This window comes from Coenobita brevimanus, chromosome 41 (assembly GCF_032717465.1).
Source record: "Coenobita brevimanus isolate Jiangsu-jjx chromosome 41, ASM3271746v2, whole genome shotgun sequence".
NCBI lineage: Eukaryota > Metazoa > Arthropoda > Malacostraca > Decapoda > Coenobitidae > Coenobita > Coenobita brevimanus.
Window position 1 is genome coordinate 6,910,628 of NC_136994.1, and position 24,846 is coordinate 6,935,473.

At 41.2% G+C, this 24,846-nt stretch overlaps 1 protein-coding gene across 1 annotated transcript in view; it reads left to right on the forward strand.

Annotated features, from left to right (window-relative positions):
• Window positions 1-24,566, forward strand: part of LOC145397475 (cytochrome P450 2L1-like) — a 72,093-nt gene extending 47,527 nt beyond the window's left edge. The window contains exons 5-10 of the mRNA XM_080270529.1: window positions 5,826-6,025; window positions 9,651-9,768; window positions 10,955-11,135; window positions 15,063-15,180; window positions 20,224-20,368; window positions 24,364-24,566. Of these exons, the coding sequence (XP_080126655.1) occupies window positions 5,826-6,025; window positions 9,651-9,768; window positions 10,955-11,135; window positions 15,063-15,180; window positions 20,224-20,368; window positions 24,364-24,566 (965 nt within the window). The remainder of the gene's footprint in view (window positions 1-5,825; window positions 6,026-9,650; window positions 9,769-10,954; window positions 11,136-15,062; window positions 15,181-20,223; window positions 20,369-24,363) is intronic.
• Window positions 24,567-24,846: the final 280 nt, after the last annotated feature.

The window sequence follows — 24,846 nt, forward strand, 5'->3', positions numbered from 1 at the left end:
AAGCCCAGTAACATATGAGCTTTAACCCGCCCCGTCCCGTCGACGTATGGGTACGTTGCAACATTTTGCATTTGTCAGTCTCGGCGACGTACTGGTACGTCGTGCAATTGGAAGGTCCCTAATTTGCACAATTTTCAATTTTTGCGCGTGATTTTTCGTAGGTATACACGGAACACCTTCCTCTATTCCTCTACAAGATGCCAAGCAGAGACAGTGCCTTACACCGCATAACCTCTCCCTCCCCCCCTCATGCCATTGTCTCGGCAATTCACCTCTTACCAGTGACCTGGCCAGTAAAGATATTCAGGGCCAGAGTAATTCCCCAGTCGACGACAATGTGGAGGACAAAGTTTACATAGCATTAGAAGAAACAGTCAGAAATAATGATCAGGTAATGTGGCAAAAAAAGGTCAGGTATGGTGATTAGTTAGTGAGTGAAACAATGCTTATAATGCTTAAATTACTGCTTGAAAACCAATATACTCTCATACTACATATAAATTCGTACCAAGTAAATAAATAAATACCGTTTATGAGTTGTGTGAAATAGTTACCCTCCCATAGAACTCGTTTTCTTTGGTGCCAGCATGTTAGAAAACCCAATCAGGTAATGAGGAACTCCTACCAGGATCGAGTATTTTAAACCTCAGGTGAGCGATTTCTCTATGAATTTTCGATGTTTCTCACCAATAGCGGAGGTTTTAGCCAAATTTTTTTTTTTCGAAAATACCTCGGGACTGGGGTATGTCGGAGGTGCGGAAAACCTCGGGACGTGACGGGTTAATTGTTAAGTTTTCAACGATATAGAAAAATGCAGAGATTAGTCTTGTAGTCTCTGTGAAACTGATATTTAACCTTATCATACCTTTTACTGTAATTTTTTTTCCATCTACCGTATATAAATCTAAATCAGCTTCTTCCAGAAAAGTTACTTTCTTCTTATTTTTAAGAATTTTATTTATTTCTTCATGGGTTAATAAGTTCACTGGAGAGCCTGTGTCTAAAAATAAGGAAACGTTTTGATCCTCACATACAGCTGGTATCAAGATACACTCATTTCCCAACATGCCTCCTATGTGAATTTTAGACTTGCTTTTCTTTACGTTTGTTCGTTTTTTGTCATGACTTGGTCTTCCCCCGATTTGAACACAGACACAATTTTTTCTACTGTTTTGCAGTTACTGGTCCAGTGCCCTTGGCATCTATGATGCGTACAGTAAGGACCAAATCCTTGTGTCTTTTGTCTATCCTCTTTTGTTTTGATAAAGCATTCATTCCTTGTGTGTCCTGGTTTTGCACAATAATGACATAGAATGGACCTATCTCTTGACTGTGACCTACGAGGTGACTTCCCATATGTAGTGTCGTTTATGGCGCGAGACCTGCTCGGGCTGTGCGAAAACTTATGAAACTGCCTGTAGCCTGGTGTTTGTGATCGAACCCTCGTCACGTTTAGTTGTTTGCTCTGCCTGCTTTCGAGTCGCGATCGATTTTGTTCTCTGTTTGGGGTCGGTGTTGATGTTTTCACAGCCGATACTGTCTCAGGTACTCTCATTCTACTAGAATGTGCGGGTGTGTCGACCATGCCTGCTTTACTGCACTGCATCTCTACCTCGTTCATAAAGTCTAGTAAGCACCATGCCTGGGGTGTACGTGATCGTCTTGGCGATCTTAAGAGTCCTATCAGGTAATATACACAAGGAAGCTACATAACCAATGATGTTCACGACGAGGTCAGGGGACATCTTTCCATCATCTGTCATCCAATTGAGTTTTCCAAAGTAACTAACAATGTTCTTTTGATTGTGGAGACATCAGCAGTTATTTCACTGAGCACATGGTTTGTAGTGTGCTCCCTTACAAGATCTACAATCTTATGTAATTCTGGAATTATACCTGGCAAGAAGTTCATACCTCCAAAAAATTTCTTCAAAAATTCAGTTTTAAATTCGTCATATGTCCTAGCCTTGAGGAGCTTATCTGATCTCAACAAATTGCTTGCTGGACAACTTTCCTGGCTTATGCAAGATGAAAAAATGGCAATTTTCTCTTGTTCATCGAGCATGTGGCGCTTGATGAACATTTGTTCGCACTGACTGACAAATGAAATGACGTCAATACTATCTTTTTTTGTGCCAGAGAATTTTGGGGCAGTTTTATCTTCATGGTAAACATAAACATGAGGTGGGGAAGTTTGATCCGTGGTATTTGTTTCGTTATTCATTTTCACTGTTTGCTCTGTTAATTTAACTTGGACTTGTTTATTGTTGTGGGAGGGAATGGTGGAATATGATTCGCCTGCACGTTTCACTATATCAAGTATATTCTCATAGGTATGCAAGGCAGAAACTAAGTCCTCACTTGCTATGTCAGGGGGGGATTCCCACTCATCATCTGGAACTGATGTATTTGTTTGTTGATCTTTAGTTTGTGTTGAGTTTTGTACAATGGGTGTGTTGCCTTGGTGCTCTCCTAATTGTGAATCTGTTGTTGGAGCTAATTGATTTTCATTTGGGATTAACGTGGGTGGTGGCGAAAATATCCCTGTCATTAAGATATGGTGTTATGAAATGCGCCTTTTTTTATGTCCTAACTAAATAGATGAGTAAATGAGTTGTAATAAATGATAGATAGTGAGTGTATAAGTGTATATATAGAAGTAAGTAAAGGAGTTGAATATACCTAATTTTAGCACTGAGAAGAAATGAGTAAGTATAATTTCACCCACTTGATACAGATCGGAGAGGCGTGTCGATGCAACCGTCGATCTCGGAAGAAAAATGCAGGGTTGATTGAAGATCTCTTGATAATTCTAGTGCTGTGTTGATGGACGATATTATTCAGGAAATTCCATGGCCTGGTGCTTGTGGTGGTTAACAGCTGTCACAAGCAAACCTCAGCATAGAACGTCGAATTTCCAACTCAATATTGTGGAAATAAATGAGTATGAGTAGGAGCTATGTGAATAATGAGTAATGAGTAGTGGGTGAGAAGTGCCTGGTGTCAGTCATATGTTGCTTGGCGTGGCCTTATGTCAGCAAACTTGCGTTGTGATGTCATCTCAGCACATGGTGACGTCAGCTTCCCACACTGGTAGCTGTGGTGAGTAACTGAGTAGCGATGCATAACCTGGGTGAAGAAAGGTGAGTAAGACGCGTTATAAATGTGGCTCTGGTGTTTTGCTGTGTGTCTTGACATCTGCGTCAGCGATGGAGGTAGGTGGGAGAGAGTGTTGAGGTTTTGTGTGCTTGTTGCTTTGGTCTTTCTTTTTCTTTACTTGCTTTGTTTTTTATTCTTCTTGCTGCTGCTTGAAGTTACGTAAAGATTATAAAGTTGTTTTGTAGACTTGTAGGCTCATTGGCTTGTAGGCTGTATTTTGTAGGAATTCACTGTAGAACTGAAGCTAATCTTGTAGAGTCTCACCTGCTTTTGTAGAAATTCACCGTTGATTCAGAGACGATGTCCGTACGTTCGCTGCCAACCAAATGTGACTCTCAATTCTTGTAGTAGGAATTAAAGATGAATACAGGGAGTTTATCTTGATTTATTATCTTCAGAGAAAATCTTAAGTTGAGCAGTGTATGTATTACAGAGACTGAATACACTAAGTAAGTCTAGTTGGACCCCTCTTCTTGTTCACTCTCTCCACTACCTGTCGGTTCTATAGCTAGCCTCCTTCTGAGCTCTGCTTTCTAAATTCTGGTGTAGCACGGGTCGTGTCACGTGTGTTACACTGTGGTTGGATAGTTCTAGAAACCTGTGTGTAAGTATGTGTGTGTATGGTCACTAGGCTTTGTTCGTATGCTATCTTGCTGACACACTACCTATATCATCCCCTGACTTGCTACTTCCTGTGTATTGTCAACATTTCCTCAGTTAACTTGCAAGATCATTTCCCGTTCCCAGGCTTGCCTGGAGCTCTGTCTATCTATATATTTATCTATCTATCTGTTTTCTATAATTAATTGTATTTATAATATGGAGTCAACACTCCACCTTGATTGATTTCGCAGGTATAGCTGGCGGATGTAGCAATTTTGTTGTGCAGATCAGCTGGATGTCTCTGCCGCAAGCTGCCGCCTCATCTCTTCTGCCTCGTATCCATTTACATATTATACCACATAGGTACAGTTACACTACAGCTGTTACATCTACGCCGTGTATTACATACACCACGCTACATAACAATTAGTTGTTAATGTAAATGTGAACTTCTCGCTCAGTTTGACCTGAGTACAGGATTTTTCACCATCGCCATGGAGTTTTTTTCCTCAAGCTTGCTTCAGTTAACGTAAATACGAGGCTTTTTCGCTCATTGGTGACTGTGATTTTCTCCTGTAACAGGATAGTACACACACCACAGTGTGAATCTTGTGTGACTGAGTTAGGATTTATATGTATATCATAAAATTTTTCGGAAGAAAATTTTTGATTTTGATGGGTTGTAATGTCACTACTTTGCACGATTGTGTATTTATAAAAATTCACGACATTGTACTTTAGTAAGAAAACCATGAACTCTAGTGGAATTCCCACTGGGGATCACTCAGTTCAACCGTCCTTATATGCACTTCGATCAGGATGGTTTTCAGAACATTTGTCACTGTTTCATAAGTAACCAGTCTTATGCACGACATTAATGCTTTCATTGAGCGATTTTATTGCGCGTGTATATTGTTCGCCCTCTCTACATTGTCCATTGAAGTTATGCCACACCTACTTCTGGCAAACACGGCCAGCTCTAACCTCTCTTCCCAGTTTGAACTTAGTCAGGTTTGGATCGTCTTGAGGATAGGATCATTTGTGCCCAGCGTAGAGCAGCGTCTCCATTGTACAGCGATTTCCTGGATCTACACCTAGACGGTGATCAGTGAAGTGGGCTTGTAGCAAATAGCAGCGCTTGGTGTTCATCACGCAGATGCCCAGTCTTTTGTAGCTTCAGCTCCATTCCCTCCACTGACCAGTATTTCCGTTCGTTTTTCTATGCTTAAGTCTGATTAGCTTTTGAATGAGCAAGTGAGTGTATTTCCTTTGTTAATTGAATTCATGAGTCCCTCTGTGACCATGAATTCCCCATCTGATTTCATTTTGAGATTGATATAATGTAAATTTATTTTATTTTAATCAATAAATCTACAGTTCTTTGAGCTTAGTATAATTAGAATCATGTTTTATTTCTCCACATTAAGCTTACTTCAGTTTACCTCTTCTAGTTTGCACAAACTCCTTACATTGTTCATAACTGGTATTTAGGCCAATTCTTTTGTTTCAAACTTAAATCCGTTGTGCCAGCCAGGAGTTAAGCACCAGCAAGAACCTGTCCATTATGATTAGTATTAGTTATTGATTGTCAGGGGTGGAGTCACTTTCTCAAGAGGCTAACAGTACTAACAATCAGCATTCATGAGTAATTAGTCTCTGCTGTGTACTGTTGAGAAAGTTTATAAATTCTCGTCCTTAGAGAACCGGCGAAGTAAGTCAGTATAAACTCACTGCTTGATTTTCACAAGTCAATTCCTTGTCTCTACTTTTGAGCAATATTTGGCATTTTTAATTCTTAAATTCACATCCCCCCATGACAGTCGTGTACCTCCTCCTCCTACTCCTCCCTCTTCTCCTCCTCCTCCTCCTCATCATCATCATCATCATATATCTTTTAGCTGTTCTTCCATATTCTCGGTCCACCATTCTTTCATCAAACTTTGCTTCCACACTGTTTTTGTTCCTTCAACTTTCCTTCTGCTCTACTTTTGCTCCACTTCATCTTTGACGTTCCCACATTCATTTCTTTCCTGCTTCTCGCCCTTCCTCTCCTTCTTCCCCAGATGTGCGTTACGAAATGGAAGACCCAAGAGGACAGGAAGCCGTCGAATTAGTCTGCTCTGCCACCGAATCTCTTCAAGGTCCAGTCTTCCTCTTCAATGTCTTCCCTTGGCTTCTTAAAGCAGCCCCTCCCTTCCTCAAGAAAAAACTGGGCTACGATAAACTTCAGAGATTTGCGGAGCGAACCCTGGATAAAGTTTCTGTGAGTAAACATTAGGGTCAGCTATGTATTGCGCCTCTTGGTGGGAGATTCAGGTTAGAGCTTGAAGTCTTTTTCTCTAACGCTCCTGGCTACACACAACCCAGAGAGTGTAGCCCAAAACGTTAGAGAAAGGAACGGTTTGGGCTACATAGAACCCATCCTTTGAGAGTGCAGCCCAAAACATAGAAGAAAATAAAGAATTGAAGCTCTGTGTCTACCTCACATCCAACATTTCCACTTGTATTGGATCATCTATGTATTACATCTCCCTTGTCAATTTTTTACATTGTGGGAATGGCTCAGTCTGCTGATGTGGGTGTCGGAGTGGGTTGCCCATGCACGTTGAAATGCCACAGCTAGTTACAGGTTACATTTGCTTGTAATAAAACTACCAGTGATTAGCACTCTTCTTCTTCTTCTTCTTCTTCTTCTTCTTCTTCGTCCTCCTCCTCCTCCTCCTCCTCCCCCTTCTTGTCATGAAGATATCCTATGGAAATCATGTAGAATCGCAGCATTGTCTTTTTCTGCTGCTGAGCTATGCAAAATAAGTTGCAAAAGGATGAAACTCTTGGCTAAGTTAGAAAGAGACAAAAAAATAATAATAATGCAGTAACGAATTGGATAATGGAGAATGGACAACTTAACCCCTACACTGCGGGGATGTTTTTGCGCTCCTTGCTTGTCCCGCGAGGATATTCGCTCTCCGTCTGATTTTTTAAAAATATTTGCCAAAAATCAGTTATTAGTCCTAGAATATTATAATTATATATGCATATGACATACCTTCAGCTTTCTCCTGGGTTGTTTGTTGAGCCTTCGTCAAGTACCATAGGACTTGTGGAGACTTCTGAAGCTGGGTAACGAAGTCTCCACTTTACACTTCCCGACACCCCGTAATATGATTACCACAGCCTGATATTATCACTAGAAACACTATTCTACGATTTTCAAATAGTTAATTAGAATCCATAATAAAAAAAAAAAAATGAAAGCAATAGAAATTACGAGCGCGTATGAGCTTCCCACTTGCGCTCATTCCCCGCTGGTATTCTGTCATTTATTATTCATAAAAACACTCATACTTTATTTTCCTATTACTTTATAACACACACACACACACACACACACACATATATGTATATATATATATATATATATATATATATATATATATATATATATATATATATATATATATATATATATATATATATATATATCTGCAGTATTTATCCATAAGTTTCCTTCAGTAATAGTAGTTTATTGTTACTGTAGGCATTCAATTTCTCTTTCAGTAAAATACGTAGAGAGCCAAGGTTTCACTTTCACTGTCATAACTTCAAGTATTTGTACTCATATTCTTATATTACTAATTATTTACATTTCAATTTACGTTTTTTATTGTATTTTCAATATTTACACTTCTGTTTTACTTACACTATGTTATGCACTGTCACTTGCAGTAACTTATCAAACTATATTACACTGTTTCATCATATTTACATCCATTGCTTTCACTTGCTATTTACACATTTTTTCCTTATTATTTACACATTATTTACACATTATTTACAGTTTCCACTTGCACTTTTAGAACTTCTTCAGGCTGTGGTAATCAAAAAAGCAGGTAACACAGAGGGGAACCTGGCACTCAGCGCACTGCCAAGAGGTGCGTTTGTGCTCAGGTGTGTGTCTGGTGGTATGTGCACACACCTGGCACCTGCGGATCGCAGCCTTCCTCTTTGTTGTGGCAGGCATTTGCACCAGTCTGTGCCGATCCATGTACGCCCAGTATTCTTCCAACTCATTCTTCTTTGAATGTGGCATGAGAAGCATGAGGACGATGAACACATACAGCTCCTGCACTCCCAGCACGGTCCACTGTTGCATTTTCGCTGCACCTGCACCACTTGCAGCACGTTGTGACTCGTACCTGTTTGTCTCATCACATACGTGCTGCATGACTTCATCATCGAGGAAGGCCAAAAGGAAGTCCACACACCCAGCATCCTCGTCAAGAGTGAAGGCAGGCTGTATCCCCGAGGAACTCTCGTCGAAATGGAGTTGTTCAGGGACGAAATCGAAACCTTCCGTCCACACGAAGGCTTCCAGGATTCCCAGTCATAGCGGTGTAGGGTGGGTGAAGGTGGAGGGTGGCTGTGAGGCAGACTGGGCTGTTTCAAGGTCACTCTCACTGACCCTAGGTTGCCGCATAGTACTAGCAGCCCTTACTCTACTTGCTGCTCCACTTTTATGAGTCAGGGATTTACCTCTTCCTCTACGGTCTGCCTTCACTGTAGGTGCTGGTGGAGACTCTGACGATGAAGACTCAGGAGAAAATTCCGCTGAAGATGAGGAAGAAATTAGTGGAGTGGGGCTGGGGGAGTGGGGAGGTGATTCACCTCGGGACTCATGGCGGGCTGGGTCACACGGGGCCATTGTTCTGGGGCTAACCTGCCTCCTTTTCACTCCATTTCCAAATTCCTTCCCTTGCTGCACTAAGGACTCCTTTCCCTTGGAGCTAGAGATAACTTGGGACACTGAAGCACTCGTACTTGGAGTTTCTGTCACGATTTCCTCCCCAGGCTCATCACACGATTCACCCGAAGGATCAAAGTCACTATCCATCATTATCATAGGTAATTCTGCCAGTTCACGTTCCACTACTGAGTCACTTAGTCCTTTACTGCTTCCCACACGAGTTTTTCTAGTGGCAGAGGTCACAGGGCCCTTTGCAATGGGCGCAGAAGCGGCGGAAATGGCAGGGCGCAAGTGCGACATACTTTCACCTCAGAGGACGACAAGGACCTGAATGACGCAGTGTATATGGGCAGGTAAGGGTTGACAATGTCAGTAGGGTGATAGCTGCTAATTTATATGCTATGAAATGATTGGTAGGATATCTCGACAATACATAAAAAAAATAGGTAGTTCCAGGTGAATGTAAATATCACTTAGGCTTCCCCCTACCTTTCTTATATATATTTTTATTTCGAGAATAGATTTTACGGCATATTTCAAGGAGAAATTACCTGGGAAAATTAGCGAATGAGTGCACGTGAGGTGTTGTCAGGTGATAATTAGCCAATTCCAGGCGTATGGCACTATCACTTACCTTAATTCTTTTTTGTATATATTGTTTTGTATAAGAATAGGGCATAGGGTTTATTTCAATGGATGAAATCAGTGGAAAATTCCGGGGAAGATTTGCTTAGCGCACTGCTGCCAGGGAGGCGAGAGGAGAGGGTAATGGAAGGGAGGTAGGGAGGGGAGTCAAGAAAGGGGAAAAATGGCTAAATTGTCAGCAATGGATAGAAGTACAGATGACATTAAGAGCGCTGACTATTGTTGGATATTGGCACTACTGATAGATGATACAAGCCACCACTTGTAAGCCCGGGAGAATTCAAAATAACACAGAATCACAAAAGTGACCCCCCACGGTATGATCCATTGCGTCCGAGCGTCATGAAAGTGACGCCCCGCGGTTAAGGGGTTAACAAAGATAGGCAACTCAAGGACATATTAACAAGGATGGACAACTCAAGGCTATAATAACAAGGACATGCAACTCAAGGATATCTTAAAAAGGACAGGTAACTCAAGGCATGGTGTGGTGTTGCAGGAGGTGTTGAAGAATCACAAGGACACACTCGACCCGTCTCACCCCAGGGACCTCATCGACCAGTATCTGATAGAGATGGATCACAACAAGGGAGAGGCCACGGACGCTCCATACACGGGTGAGATTATGTCCCACTGGACTCTTTGTGACAGCTATCTCTAAGTGATTTATTTAAGGATGAGACCATGGATGCTCCCGACACAGGTGAGGTTAATGCCAGAATTCTAGGTGCTTAGGAGGTGTCTAAGCCTGTTCCTGCACAATATATAAGGTGATAAAGCTATGATGGTAGGTTAAAGTTCAAGGTCACAGGGAGAGGTCAACTTAAATAATTTTAATTTGATTAAAACCAAACTTTGTGGAAGGACTGAAGATATGACAAGAATACGGGACTCAGTTTTGATAACAATCTGTTAAGGATCAAAGTCACAGGCTAGTGTCAGAGAGTAAGGAGAACTGAGGCAGATATCACCTTATCAGAACAAAACATTTATTTATTTATTACATTTCAAGAACTGGACCTACACGTAATGATAACTGACTTACTGTTTGCTGGGCTCAAGGCTATGGTATCCACACTGCAGTGTGGCATCTTAAATCTTGCCAAGTATATTTTTGTTAGGCTCATAACTTTAGGCAAATAACTTTCTCACTTCAAATTGCCTTTTTTCATTATCGGATCTGTGTGTAATGTTATGTGACTTGCGGTATGCTGTGATCAACACCATCATATCAAGGTCTGTATTCTGGTCAGTTGAGGAAGCTACCTAGCACCTCATCCTTAGTTTTTATTTTTATTTTTTTGGATACCACTGGTTACCATCAATATGTACATTGATTACACTTAGTATTGTGGTATTTGAAAGGCTTAAGTGAAACAGAGGATAATGACAAAGCGTAATTAGCAAAATAAGTTGCTTGGGAAGAGATTTTAGGAAGCTTGCTCAACTGACAACGAGATGGGCCCAGCTTTCCTCTGAACAGTACCAGAATATTCTGCCTACATTCAGACCACTGGTTATCCTTTTCACATTTTTCAAAGTTGGATTTGGGTGTTATGATTATTGACTTACTGTTTGCTGAGATTGAGACTATCATATCCATTCTGTGCTGGACAGTACCAGAATATTCCATGCACATTCTAGTCACTGGTTATCTATTTCATATTTGTCAGAGTTTGATCTGGGTGTTATGATAATCAGTTTAATGTTTGCCCGAAATGAGACCAGAATTACCTCTTCTGGGCAGTACCAAAATATTCTGCCTATATTCAAATCGCTAGTTATCCTTTTCACATTTTTCAGAGATGGATTTGCGTACTATTATTATCGACTTACTGTTTGCTGGGATTGAGACCACCTTATCCACTGTGCGCTGGGCCATCTTGTATTTGGCCAAGTTCCCAGAGGTACAGGCCAGGGTGCAGAGGGAAATAGATCAAGAGGTCCCGAGACACAGCCTTCTCTTCTACTATGAGAGGAACAAGTAAGAGAGTTTGGTGGCAGAATTTCACTGTTTGCCTGTCTGTCTGTCTGTCTGTCTGTCTCTCATAAGATTCCCAGTTCCAGCTTTCCCTGTAACTGCCAGAGGGCCACGTAAGAGCTCGATTCTTCTGAAATCTCTACAAACATCGGCTTTCCTGTTATTCTCTGACTAAATATATCTGCACTGTTTACTTATCTCCTAATTCTACTATTAAAAATTCTTTGACTATCTTACTTCTATGATAGAACACATTCTATCCATTTCTCCTTTCTCTGAAATCTCCATTCTACGAGATTTCAATGTTCACCACCACCTTTGGCTCTCCTCTCCTTTCACTAATCCACCTGGTGAACAAGCCTACACATTTGCTATCCTTAACCCTTTAAATGTGGATCATCGCGTTTGCGACGCTCGGCGAAAAGGTCATAACGGTGGAGCGTCGCATTTGCGATTCTAGTAAATTTTGAATAACTGCGGGCAAGCAGGCTCCAGCTGGTATTGTCTATCAGTACCACCACCCTTTAGCTACAATTAACATACTTTACCTTTGTACTACTGACCTCCGTTGTTGCCAAGTATCGCGTTTTTCCCCCCTCCCCCCCTCACCATGGCCCGGCCAGCCTGGCTGTGATACATGGCAGCGCTCTGACTGCTCAGAACTGTAAATCTGCACTCTCCTCTCACAAGCAGTTTATGCTAATAGGAAATGCTTGTTTCCCCAGTTGTAACACTAGCTTTTTTTCGCACGGTTTGCCCCTGTTTAGCGTCAGTTTACCGCAGGCTTTCAAAGTGACATTATGGCGAGTTCTAGCTCTTCCGAGTCAGTGCAAGCGGCCGACAGGAACGAGAATAAAGTGACGGGCGTAAGGCAGTACAAAAAGCGCGCCGCGGTCATCTTTTGGGAAGTAATATGATTGAAAATAATGTAGTATACATGTTTTTAGCTGTGAAAATGGAAATGTTTGTTGAGTGACGGGAAGACCGCTGCCGCGCTGCATGTTGGCCGTACGCTCCGTTGATTTTAGCCTTATTTTCAGTGCTTATTGTACAAATACAGATTCCAAACTACCTTTACATTGTAGTATAAAGTTTACTGTGACAGAATGAGGCTGTGGTAGAGGGGAAATCGGGTTGCTGGAGGTGTGAAAGTGAAGATTTGGTTACCCAACTTTGCAAGTCTCCACAAGTCCTTGGGTAGTTCACGAAGGCTCAACACCTATCTCTGGAGAAAGCTGAATGTAAGTACTATCTGCCACAAGTATAATGTTCTAGGGTTAATCTCTGATTTTTGGCTAATATTTTCCTACAGGTACTCAGATCGCGATACAACCCCGCCACTCGGGGGAGGTCGACTGTTCACGGCCGCGTTTAAAGGGTTAATGACCTAGAGCAGCTTGTACAGCACCCTACCCGTAACCCTGACTGCCTTAGAGAGAGCTTCAACATACTTGACCTCTTCCTTACAATCAATCCTTCTGCTTACACTGTTAATCTTTTCTCTCCGTTGGGCTCCTCTGATCACAACCTTATCACCTTAACCTGTCCTATCGCTCCAGTATGGCCTCTGGACCCTCCAAAGAAACTTCATCTGTGGCACTTTCTAGCTGCAGATTGGGAGGTCCTCGGTCAGTACTTCTTTGATTTTCCCTGGAATGATTATTGCTTCCATGCCCGGGAGCCATCTGAGTGGCCCTTGCGCATTACGGAGGTTATTCTCTTAGGCATGGAAGCATACATTCCTTTCACATATCCTTTGACTAATGCAAGAAAGCCTTGGTTTAATCACACTTCTTCTAATGGTGTCTGCAACAAGGAGATTGCCTATAAATGGTACCGGAGCCAACCCACCTCTGAATCGCATCTTTTATACGTTTCTGCCCGGAATCGTGCTAAATCTGTTCTTCGCTCTGCAAAAAATAATTTCATCCATACTAAATGCTCTCTACTCTCCAACTCGAATTCTTCCCTCTCCTTCTGGCACCTTGCCAAAAATCTTTCTAACAACTTTGCCTCGACATCCTTCCCTCCCCTTTTCTACTCTGATGGCTCTGTAGCTATTTCTTCTACTGATAAAGCAGATCTCCTCGCTCGGACTTTCTCCTTCAATGCCACCTTAGATGATTCCAGTGCTGTTCCTCCATCACTTCCCCCCTCTGACTTCCTTATGGCTGACATTAAAATTTCTTCAGCTGATGTATTTTCTGCCATCACAGGCCTCAGTACTAATAAGACTATGGGCCCTATGGAGTCCCTCCTGTTTTCCTCAAGAACTGTCCATCTGTGCTTACTCCCTGCCTAGGTAAACTCTTTTGCCCTTGTCTATCAACTTGTACCTTTCCTTCTTGCTGAAAGTTTGCTCTTATTCAGCCAGTCCCAAAGAACGGTGACCATTCCCAACCCTGTAACTATCGTCCAATTGCTTTAACATCCTGTGTCTCAAAAGTTTTCGAATCAACTTTTAATAGAATAATTTTAAAGCATCTGTCCTATCACAACCTTTCTGATCGTCAGTATGGGTTCCGTCAGGGACGCTCCACTGGCGATCTTCCCACCTACCTTTCAGACTCCTCGTCATCCTCCTTTCGGGACTTTGGCGAAAGCTTTGCCATTGCACTTGACATCTCAAAGGCTTTCGATCGAGTCTGGAATAAATCTATAATTTCCAAACTGCCCTCTTACGGTTTCTATCCTTCTTTCTGTGCCTTCATCTATAGCTTCCTTTCTGGTTATTCTATATCCGCTGTTGTAGACGGCTATCATTCGTCTCGTAGATCTATCAACAGTGGTGTTTCTCAGGGCTCTGTTTTATCATCAACCCTCTTCCTTTTATTCATCAATGATCTTCTAAGCTGTACATCTAACCCTATCCACTCATACTCCGATGACTCCACCCTTCACCTTTTCATTTGGTTCCCGCAACGTCCATCTCAGCAGTTACTTCAACAAATAAGGGATAAGACTATGGCACACCTAATGTCTGACTTGGCTCGTATCTCTGACTGGGGTAAAAATAATCTGGTTGTTTTTAATGCATCAAAGACTCAGTTTTTACACCTATCAACCCGACAAAATCTTCCACAGGTATCCCTACTAAAATTTCATAAGATTCAGCTTAATCCTGCTTCATCCTTGAACATGCTTGGGGTTTCATTTACTCGGGACTTATCTTGGAAAGATCATATTACATCTCTTGTAAAATCTGCATCCAAGAGATTAGGTGTGCTAAGCCAACTCTGTTCCTTCTTTACCCCTGCACAATTGTTGACTCTATACAGGGGTTTTATACGCCGCTGTGTGGAGTACAACTCTCATGTGTGGGGAGGCTCCCCACATACAGCTCTTCTCAATAAGGTGGAGTCAAAGTCTTTTCGTCTCATTAACTCTCCTCATCTTACTGACTCCATTCAACCTTTGTCTCTTCGTCCCACTGTTGCATTTTTATCTCTTCTCTATCACTACTTCAATGGTCATTGCTCTTCTGAACTGTCTGCTAACATTCCTCCACCTCTACGACGGGCGTGTAGCACCCGTCTAGCAGAAAACTCTCATCCCTTTTTTGTCCAAGTCTCTAATGCAAGAGTTAACCGTTACTCCCAGCCCTTCATTTATGCAACAGGTCAACTCTGGAACTGTCCCCCTCTGTCTGTGTTTCCTGCTTCCTATGATCTCCAGTCTTTCAAACGCAGTGTGTCCAGGCACCTCGAAATGATCGGATCTTGAATTTGGCTCTCTCTTGTATTTTGTTTTTCTCTTGGAAGGAACAATAATTGCGGGCTCGCGGCCTTTGGTTCCTTCTTCTTCGCATAAAAAAAATTGGCGACAACTTTTCGCTCTCTCTGTCTCTGTCTCTGTCTCTGTCTCTCTCTCTCTCTCTCTCTCTCTCTCTCTCTCTCTCTCTTATGTACAGTTCTTCCTCTCTCTCCCCAGACTACCGTACTTGGAGGCAGTGATTCATGAGGTGCACCGTATTGTCTCTCTGGCACCTTTTGCCATGGCACACGCTGCTTCTGCAGACATCATGCTGGATGGGTACCTCATTCCCAAGGTTAGTGCCCATGATTCGATTCCATGAGACCCGTACTCTAGGAGGCTCCATAGAACCTCTCCCTAAGCGATTTATCATGCTTATTATGCCTTTAATGCTGCCCAGTATTGTATGCTATTTATATAACTTCAATATCGTATCAATAACACAGAAGTGCATATTGAGGCTCTGTGTACAAAATATACTGGTAAGGAACAAATGATGCAAAATATCCGAAGCCACTTAGAACAACCAGGACGAATATTACAAACAATAAATAAAAAATAAAAACTTCATGTTATTAAAGTAGTTAACGAGAAAAAAAGGAAAAATCTTCGAAAATACACAATATCCACATTATTATTATTACCAGCCGCAATAGCAATGCTGGTATTGTTTTCAGTTTGTGTGTGTGTGTATGTGTGTGTGTGTGTGTGTGTGTGTGTGTGTGTGTGTGTGTGTGTGTGTGTGTGTTCTTACCTAATTGTTCTTACCTAATTGTATCTTTACAGGAATGAGTCAAGCTCGTACTGTCCCGTGTCTTAAACCATATTTATCGTACATATCCTTAAATTTGTGAATTGTTTTGGCACACACTATTTCATTCGGTAGTGCATTCCATTGATCAATTGCTCTGTTTGGGAAACTGAATTTCCATAAGTCTTTATCACCTCTCTTCTTATGCAGTTTTTTGCAGTGTCCTCTTGCTGATGCTTCTCCATATGTTAAGTAATCATTTATGTCTATTTTCTCCTTCCCTGATATGCACTTATATAGCATTATCATGTCACCTCTTTTCCTTCTCTCCTGTAGTGTTGGTAGATTCAGTTTATTTAGTCTTTCTTCGTAGCTTAGGTCCCTTAAGCTTGGTATCCATCTTGTAGCGGCCCTTTGAACTTTTTCAATCTTGTCTATATGCTTTTTGAGATGAGGACTCCAGACTACTGATGCATATTCCAGGGTTGGTCTAATGAATGATGTTATTATCCTTCTTAGCATGTCTTCATTTATGTATGTGAATGCTATTCTCATATTTGCAAGCAGTGTATACATGTTCCGTACCTTCTCGCTGATGTGGTCAGCCGGAGATAGTCTGTTACTGATAATCACACCTAGGTCTTTCTCTCTTTCTGATGTGTATAGGGTTTTATTTCCTAACTTATAATCCCAATCAGGTCTTTTTCCACTTTTACCAAACTTGATTACATGACACTTGTCCACATTGAATTCCATTTGCCATGTACTACTCCATTCATGAAGTTTATTTAATTCTTCTTGTAGCTCTTTACAAGAGTCTGTGTTAGTAATTCTCCTTTGTATTTTTGCATCATCTGCAAACATATTCAGATAGCTCTCATTTCCAGTGTTACTGTTTATATCATTTATATACACTAAAAACATGATTGGTGCCAGCACTGAACCCTGTGGTACTCCACTAGTCACTTCTTTCCATGATGAGTAGTTTCCTCTTAGTACTGTTCTCATTTCTCTTTTTATGAGAAAGTCTTGCATCCAACAAAACAGTTTGCCTCGAATTCCTCCTTGATGGTACAGTTTCCATAAAAGTCTTTGGTGTGGTACTGTGTCAAAAGCTTTCTTGAAATCTAAATAGATACTGTCCACCCATCCTTCCCTTTCCTGTATTGTGTTTGTTACTCTGTCATAGTAGCTCAACAGATTAGTAACACATGATTTTCCTTTTCTGAAACCAAACTGTCTTTCTGTTATCATACTGTGTTCTTCTAGATGATTTACCCAAGCTTTTCTTATAAGCTTTTCTAATACCTTGCTTACAACACTGGTCAGTGATACTGGTCGGTAGTTGAGTGGATTTTGTCTATTTCCTTTCTTGAATAAGGGGACAATATTTGCTTTTTTCCAAATATCAGGTAGTTTACCTTGACTCAAGGATTTCTTGAAAATTAAAAATAATGGTTTACTTAACTCCTTTGCACATTCTCGTAATACCCAACATGAAATTTCATCAGGACCACTTGCTTTTCCTCTGTCTAATCTACTTAACTCCTCCTGTATTACTTTTTCTGCTATTTGTATATCTCGTAGTATGTGTGGACATGGGTGTTCCACATAGTCCCTCTCAAAATTTTTTTCTTCTGTAAAAACTAATTGGAAATTCTTATTTAGTGCTTCACAAATATCTTTCTCTTGTGTATAAGTGATTCCCTCGTCCGTAATGGATTGTATTATATCTTTTACTTTGGTTTTGCTTCTGATATACCTAGCTGTAAAACAGCTTTGGTTGATCACTACTTTTATTTATTATATCCTCCTCAAACTGTTTTTGGGCTTCCCTCCTTATTCTTGTATAGTCGTTTCTTGCCTGTTTATAATTATTATACGCCCTTTCACTATTGTGTCTTCTGTATCTATTCCACAACAAATCTCTTCTTTCTTTTGATATTTTACATTCTGAATTGAAACATTTCTGTATTTTCTTATCTGCTTCTTTGTGCTGTGGGATGTACTTCTGGACTCCTATTTCATAAAATTCACAGAATTTTTTATATACAGCATTTAAATCTTGTCCTCTAAGCTCATTTTCCCAATCAACTTCTAAGAAATACTTCTTTAGGTCTTGTTAATTTCCCTTTTTATAGTTTAGGCTCTTTTTGTAACTGTCATTGCTGTTTACTATGTCATATGCTATCCTGAAGTTATAATTTAGTACTGCATGATCACTTTTGCCGAGTGGAGGGTGATATATTAAACTGTCAATATCATTTTCTTGCCTAGTAAATATTAGATCTAGCACTGAAGGTACATCAAGTCCTCTTTTTCTGGTGGTTTCCCTCACATGTTGCATTAGGAAAAACTCTTGCACGAGATCCAGGAGCTTTTGGTCCCAACAGCTTTCTTGGCTAATTATATCTAGAGTATTCCAATTTATATTTGTATTGAAATCCCCAGTTAGTATAATTCTTTCCGATTTCTCTTCCATTTTATGTAGTAATGATCTTATACTCTGAATTGTACTCTCTGCCAGGTCCTCATATTCGTCTCTTTCCCATGTGTTTGATCTGGGTGGCATGTACAAATTGGCTACAATTACTTTACCTTCAGATGTGTTGATCTCTACTGCAATCAGTTCTACTTGTGATGGTATATCTAGTTTTATTTCATTGACTTTTAGATTTTTCTTAGTTAATATTATAATTCCTCCTCCTTTTTTTTTTAAATTTCTGTCTCTTCTCCATATATTGTATTCCTCTAAGTTTAGTATGTCATTGGATATCCTTGGTGTTAATTTTGTTTCAGTTAGGCATATTATTTGTGGTTCATTTTCTCTGACATAATCATTCATCTCTAGTAATTTAGATACCATTCCATCCACATTTGAGTACATCAACTTTATCATCTTGTTTATATACTTGTCATGACATGGTTCTACTACCTTCCTCCTTTTTCTTCCATCCTGTTTGTGTACCACTTTCGTACCTGCAATCCTATTACTTTGTAAAAAAATTTCTTCTTCTCCTCTTCTGATCTTCCCTCATTTTTTGTTTTTGCTTCCTCCCTTTTCTCTTTCAGTAATTCCAGTTCCTCTTGTGTTAGGCATCTTTTTATCCATACATTTTTGAACTCCTCTTTTTCCATAAGATTCTTTGCATTTTTTAGTATCTCTTCCACAGTGTTTACACTCTGGAAAGTCACCTTTAGAGGTCTTGTCTTGCTTTTCTCGTATTTCCCTAACCTTTTGTGTTCCTCTATGTCTTTACTACAGATTTCCTCTGATACTTCTTTCAGTAAGCTCATTACATTTGCCATCTCCTTTTTGTCTCTTGTGATCTTGTTTTTTACTTCTTCCTCTTCTATACCAGTGATTACTATAGATTTGTTTATATCTACTGAATCTCTGACTAACTTTGGATTGTTTTAGATTATTCTTTTCACTTCCTTTTTAATGCTTTTTTCCTCCACCCTTGTTTCTAAGTCTTTCTTTACTTTCACCATTTCAGCATACGTGGTTTCTACATCATTTTTGTAGCTTTGCACAGCTTCATTCACCTGTGTTATCTTCTCCTCAATATCACTGCTCTGGTCCATAAGACTGCTTGCTTGCCTAATTGTCTCTGTGTCATTTTTGAACTCTTCCATAACACTCTCGTGATTGACTACTGTACTTGCCATTTCACTCACTTTCTTCCTAAGCGTACTCAATTCCACTGTTAGTTCACTGATGGTTGTGTCTTTCTTATTGGCCTCCCTTCCTAGTTTTTCTATTTCTTCCTTTTGCAAGTGCATTTGCTTCTTTATTTCATCAATTTCATTTTTGAAAGCCATTTCTAGTTTGTGTACACGTTCAACCAGTCTATTGTGAGTCTCCACTTCAACCAGTTCTTGGTAGAAATCATCATTTTGCTTTTTACTTTTATCCCTTTTCTCTTCCAAATTTGCTTTACTAAAGTATGTATCCATTTTGCAATACTAAAAGAACAGAGTATGTACTTACAGAGTATGTACAGTTTCCCCGTGTTGCTGTAGTCTAAACAAAGCTCAGCTGACTCAGCGCATTTTTTCCTCTTGGTTCTTTTTTCTTTTTGAACAAGTCTTGTTTAAACTTATTTTTTTTTTCCTTTTAATAATGAAAAATCATTTAGTCTAACCTGGTACAGAGCTTGACTCATACAAAGATACTAATTTAGGTAATGCCACTGGCCGTGTTGGTTCGGTACGGAGCGCCGATGTCGGACGTCTGCCTCGGTTGACTCCCTGTGTGTGTGTGTGTGTGTGTGTGTGTGTGTGTGTGTGTGTGTGTGTGTGTGTCTGTGTGTGTCGGTTTGCATGATAACTTCTCAACCGCTCAAGATATCATCGCAAAATTTTCTTGGTGTGTAATGGGGATGAAAATATTGGACGAGTTCGAAATTGATGACAGTAGGTCAAGGTCACGGTCATATTTCGAGCCGCGCTAGATATATATCGGCTTGCTGCTGTTGTGAGTCCCTCCTTGTTGGAGCCTCTGATTATTATTGCTTTTATTATTATTATTATTATTATTATTATTATTATTATTATTATTATTATTATTATTATTATTACCAGGGCACAGTAGTTCTTCCTCATTTGGAGTTCTGCCACAAAGACTCTCAGTTCTGGGACCAACCAAACGAATTCAACCCAGACCACTTCCTGAACCCAGACGGCTCATTTAACAACAGGAGGGAGGGGTTTCTGCCATTTGGAATTGGTAAGTTGATGATAAGGAAAGAAAAGACAAAAAAAAAAAAAATCATTATCATCGTCATCATCATCACTTACCTTTACTGACACAACTATTTTTACTTTAACTTTGCCAGATTTTTTTTTTCATATTTTTCCAGCTTATTTCTTGTGGTGTTAGTGAGTCTGGAAGTGCAGCAGTGTGTGACTGAATGGAAGGACGTGTCATCGAGACTGATGTCGGTGAAAGTGAATTTTGAACGTGAGTTGTTTTGTTTTGTTTTTTTAGTGTATATGGGCCTGATAGTGAAAGGGATGGAGAAGAGAGGGAGGGTCTTTCTGGAATGATGTTGATGAGTGTCTGCATAGTTTTGGAGCGAATATGAATGTGGTAATCCTAGGAAATCTGAATGCTAGAGCGAAAAACGTAGCAGTTGAAGGTGTAGTTGGTATGCATGGTGTGCCTAGAAGAAATGAAATTGGAGAATGAATGATAAGGATGTGTGCTGAGAAAGTGATGGTGATTGGAATTACCTTGTTTGAGAAGAGAGATATATATAAGTATGCATGGGCGAGACAGGAGAGTGGAAAGGTTTTTGATAGAGCATTGATGGATATGTGGTTGTGTCCAGGAATGTAAGAGGAAGATTGTTGGATGTGAGAGTTTTGAGAGGGGAGGGTGGAGGTATGTCAGACCACTACCTGGTGGAGGGAAAGTTAAGAGTAAGTAAGAGATGGGTGAGAGCTAGGAGACTTAGATGTGGCAGGGAGGTTTTGAAAGCAAGTGAGTTGGGTAAATGAAAGAAAATGATAGAGTATCAGGAGAAATTGAAAGACAAATGGAACGCTGTGAAAGATCAGGAAAATGGTAGTGAGGAGGAGGAAGGCAGTTGTTTAAGAGTGCTGTGGTAGGGCATGGGGAAGAGGTGTGTGGTGTGAGACGAGTGAGTGATGGTGTAAGAAAGGGAAGTGAATGGTGGTGTGAGGAAGTAAGTATGGTTGTGGATGAGAAGAGATGCACATATGAAGTGTGGCTGCAGAGGATGGATGTTTAACATGAGAGGCATAAGGAAAAGAGGAATACAGTAGGGTGAGAAGGGCTGTGCATGATGCTAAAGTGGCAGCAGATGAGATGTGGAGTAGGCGGTTCACTGAGAATTTTCAACAGAATAAGAAAGTGTTTTGGAAGGAGGTGAAAATTGTGCGAAAGGGAGAATCTGGAAAGGAAGAGCGAGGAAAAGCAGAGGATGGATGCATATTAAATGAGATGGATGCAGTAAGGGAGAGATGGGAGGAGTAATTTGAGACAGTTAAATATAGAGGAGGAAAGGGAGGCTGAGATTGTGGAAGATGAAAGGGGGGAAGAAAACAATGTGCTGGGAGAGTTGAATGATTCTTTGGATACGATGGAGGAAGTGCAGGAGGAAGTAAAGAAGATGAAAACAGGGAGAGCTTCAGGTATGGATAGGTGTGCTGTGGAATGCGTGAAAGGTTGTGGAGCGACTATTGTTGAATGGTTAGTAAGAGTGTTCAGTGTGTTTTGTGAGACGTATGGTGCCACTTGACTGGGCAAGTGCTTGTGTGGTCCCGTTGTATAAAGGTAAGGGTGATAAGTATGAATGCACTACCTTTAGGGGTATAAGTCTGTTGACTGTATAGGTAGGGTGTACGGTAGAGTGCTAATTAAGAGAGTTAGAAAGGGTACAGAGGAAGTGATTGGTGATATCAGTGTGGCTTTAGGAGAGGAAGGGGATGCGTGGATCAGGTATTTGCTGTGAGACAGGTGTGTGAAAAGTATTTAGCAAAAGATAAGGATGTGTTTTGGACGTTTATAGATTTAGAGAAAGCGTATGACAGAATTGATAGGGAGGCTTTGTGGACTGTTTTAAGACTGTATGGACTTGTTGGTAGGCTGCCACAAGGAGTGAAAAGTTATTCTATAAATAGTCGAGCATTTGTAAGAGTGGGAATGGATGGTGTAAGGGAGGTAATTGCAAGAGTGTTAGGTGGAGGTTTGAGTCTGGTGAATGCTGATGGTAGTGAGCGGAATCTGAATCAGCTGCTGTTTGCGGATGATATTGCACTGGCGGCTGATTCAGAGGAGAGATTGAGACGGTTGGTAGAGTAGTTTGGAAGGGTGTGTGAAAGGAGAAAATTGGGAGTAAATGAGAACAAGACTACAGTGATGGAGTCTACGAGGTTGGTAAAGGGTAGGGGAATGAATATAGTTTTGAATGGTGAGTCGCTTGAGGAGGCAGAGTGTTTTAAGTATTCAGGGTCAAAAGTTGCTTTGGATGGAAGAATAGATGCAGAAGTGAAATTAGAATGAATGAAGTAGGAAAAGGGATTATAGAAATGAAAAATGTGTTTAGATGTCGTTCGCTTAAAATGGATGTAAAAAGAAGGCTGTATGTGGGTGTTGTGGTACTGACTGCGTTATATGGGGCTGAAACATGGAATATGGGTGTAACAGAAAGGATAAGTTTGAATGAAATGGAGATGAGGTGTATGTGGAGTATGTGTGGAGAGACGCATATGGATCGAGTGAGAAATGATGAAGTGCGAAGGAGAACTGAAGTTGTGCTGAGGATGGCTGATCGAGTTGCGCGAAGGGTGTTGCGATGGTCTGGGAATATGGAGAAAATGGATGATGAGCGATTGGTGAAAAATATAACTGGATCAGATGTGAGAGGTGCAAGGCTGAGAGGATGACCACAAATAGGATGGATGGACGGTGTGAAGAGAGCTTTGGATGTGAGAGAGATTTCTGTTGAGCAAGGAAGAGTGGCTGTGCGTGATAGAAATTACTGGAGAGAAAATGTGAATGAATAAATGATGACACAGTCCTGAGGGGATATTCTCCCGCATTGGTATGCTCACTTGATCAGGTTAATGAGGGTAAGGATCGGTCCATTACGATGTGGCTGGGGTAAACCACCTCTTTTTTTTATGTGAGGAAGAAGGAACCAAAGGCCGCTAGCCCGCAATTATTGTTCCTTCCAAGAGAAATACAAAATACAAGAGAGAGCCAAATTCAAGATCCGATCATTTCGAGATGCCTGGACACACTGCGTTTGAAAGACTGGAGATCATAGGAAACAGGAAATACAGAGGGAGACAGTTCCATACTTGACCTGTTGCATAAATGAAGGACTGGGAGTAACGGTTAACTCTTGCATTAGAGAGTCGGACAGAAAAGGGATGAGAGTTTGCTGCTAGACGGGTGCTACGCGCCCGTCGTAGAGGTGGAGGAATGCTGTCGTTCCCTGCTGAAAGTGTTTCTGACTGCTCTGTGCAGTTGACCTTCATGCGGTGTGGTGCGGTGAGGAACTGTCTCTTCTGCCCTTAGGGCCAAGATGTGAATGAATGTGTTTGTGTGGATGAGTAAATTGGGAGTGTGTCGTCCTGGCTCGGCTACCTCCCTTTCTTGGGTGAAGCAGCCTAGGAATATAGATATATAGATTTCTTGCAGTTCAGAGGCTAGACAGTGCTATGGTTCTCCCTCCTCTCCACAGCACTTCATGACTATAATCCTCTTATGTTAATCAGCTGTTATAACTCAGCATTCAGGATGGAGGGATTGCAATTCTAGGCCAAGGTAGATTGAAAGGGTTCCAGTCTTATCATTCACTATCAGTATCCCGGCTCTTCTTCTAGTCCACACCAGCTCTTCTTCCAGGGTACTCCAGCTCCTATTCCACTCGATACAAGCTATTATTCCAGTCCATACCAGCTGTTATTCCAGTCCACACCAGCTCTTATTACAGTTCACACCAGCTTTTATTCCAGTCCACACCAGGTCTTATTGCAGCCCAATCCAGTTCTTATTCAAGCCCACCCCAGCTCTTATTCCAGTCCACATCAGCTCTTACTACAGCCGATACCAGCTCTTATTCCAGCCCACATCAGCTCTCATTCAAGTCCACACCAGCTCTTAGTCCAGTCCACACAAGCTTTTATTCCAGCCCACACCAGCTCTTATTCCAGTCCACACCAGCTCTTATTCCAGCCCTCTCTCCAAAGGTCGTAGGGTGTGCTTGGCTGAGAGTTTGGCCAAGGTAGAGATCTTTGTGCTTCTGACGGCGTTGATGCAGAATTTCACCTTCTCACCGCCGCAGGGAGAGACGTTGAAGACGGAGAGAGAGCCACACGTGCTAACCATCAATGCTCCGAAGCCGTACAGGGTGGTAATTGAGGAGAGGCAGAGCGTGGAGAGGAAGGAGTAGAAGGGAAGGAGAGAGAGAGGGGAGGGAAAAGTTGTGTTGTGTGTGTGTGTGTGTGTGTGTGTGTGTGTGTGTGTGTGTGTGTGTGTGTGTGTGTGTGTGTGTGTGTGTGTGTGTGTGTGTGTGTGTGTGTGTGTGTGTGTGTGTGTGTGAGAGAGAGAGAGAGAGAGAGAGAGAGAGAGAGAGAGAGAGAGAGAGAGAGAGAGAGAGAATAAAAAAAAAAGGTCAGCCCCCAAGGTTGCATCACACACCTTGGATCCACATTCAGTGTAGAGTCACCAAA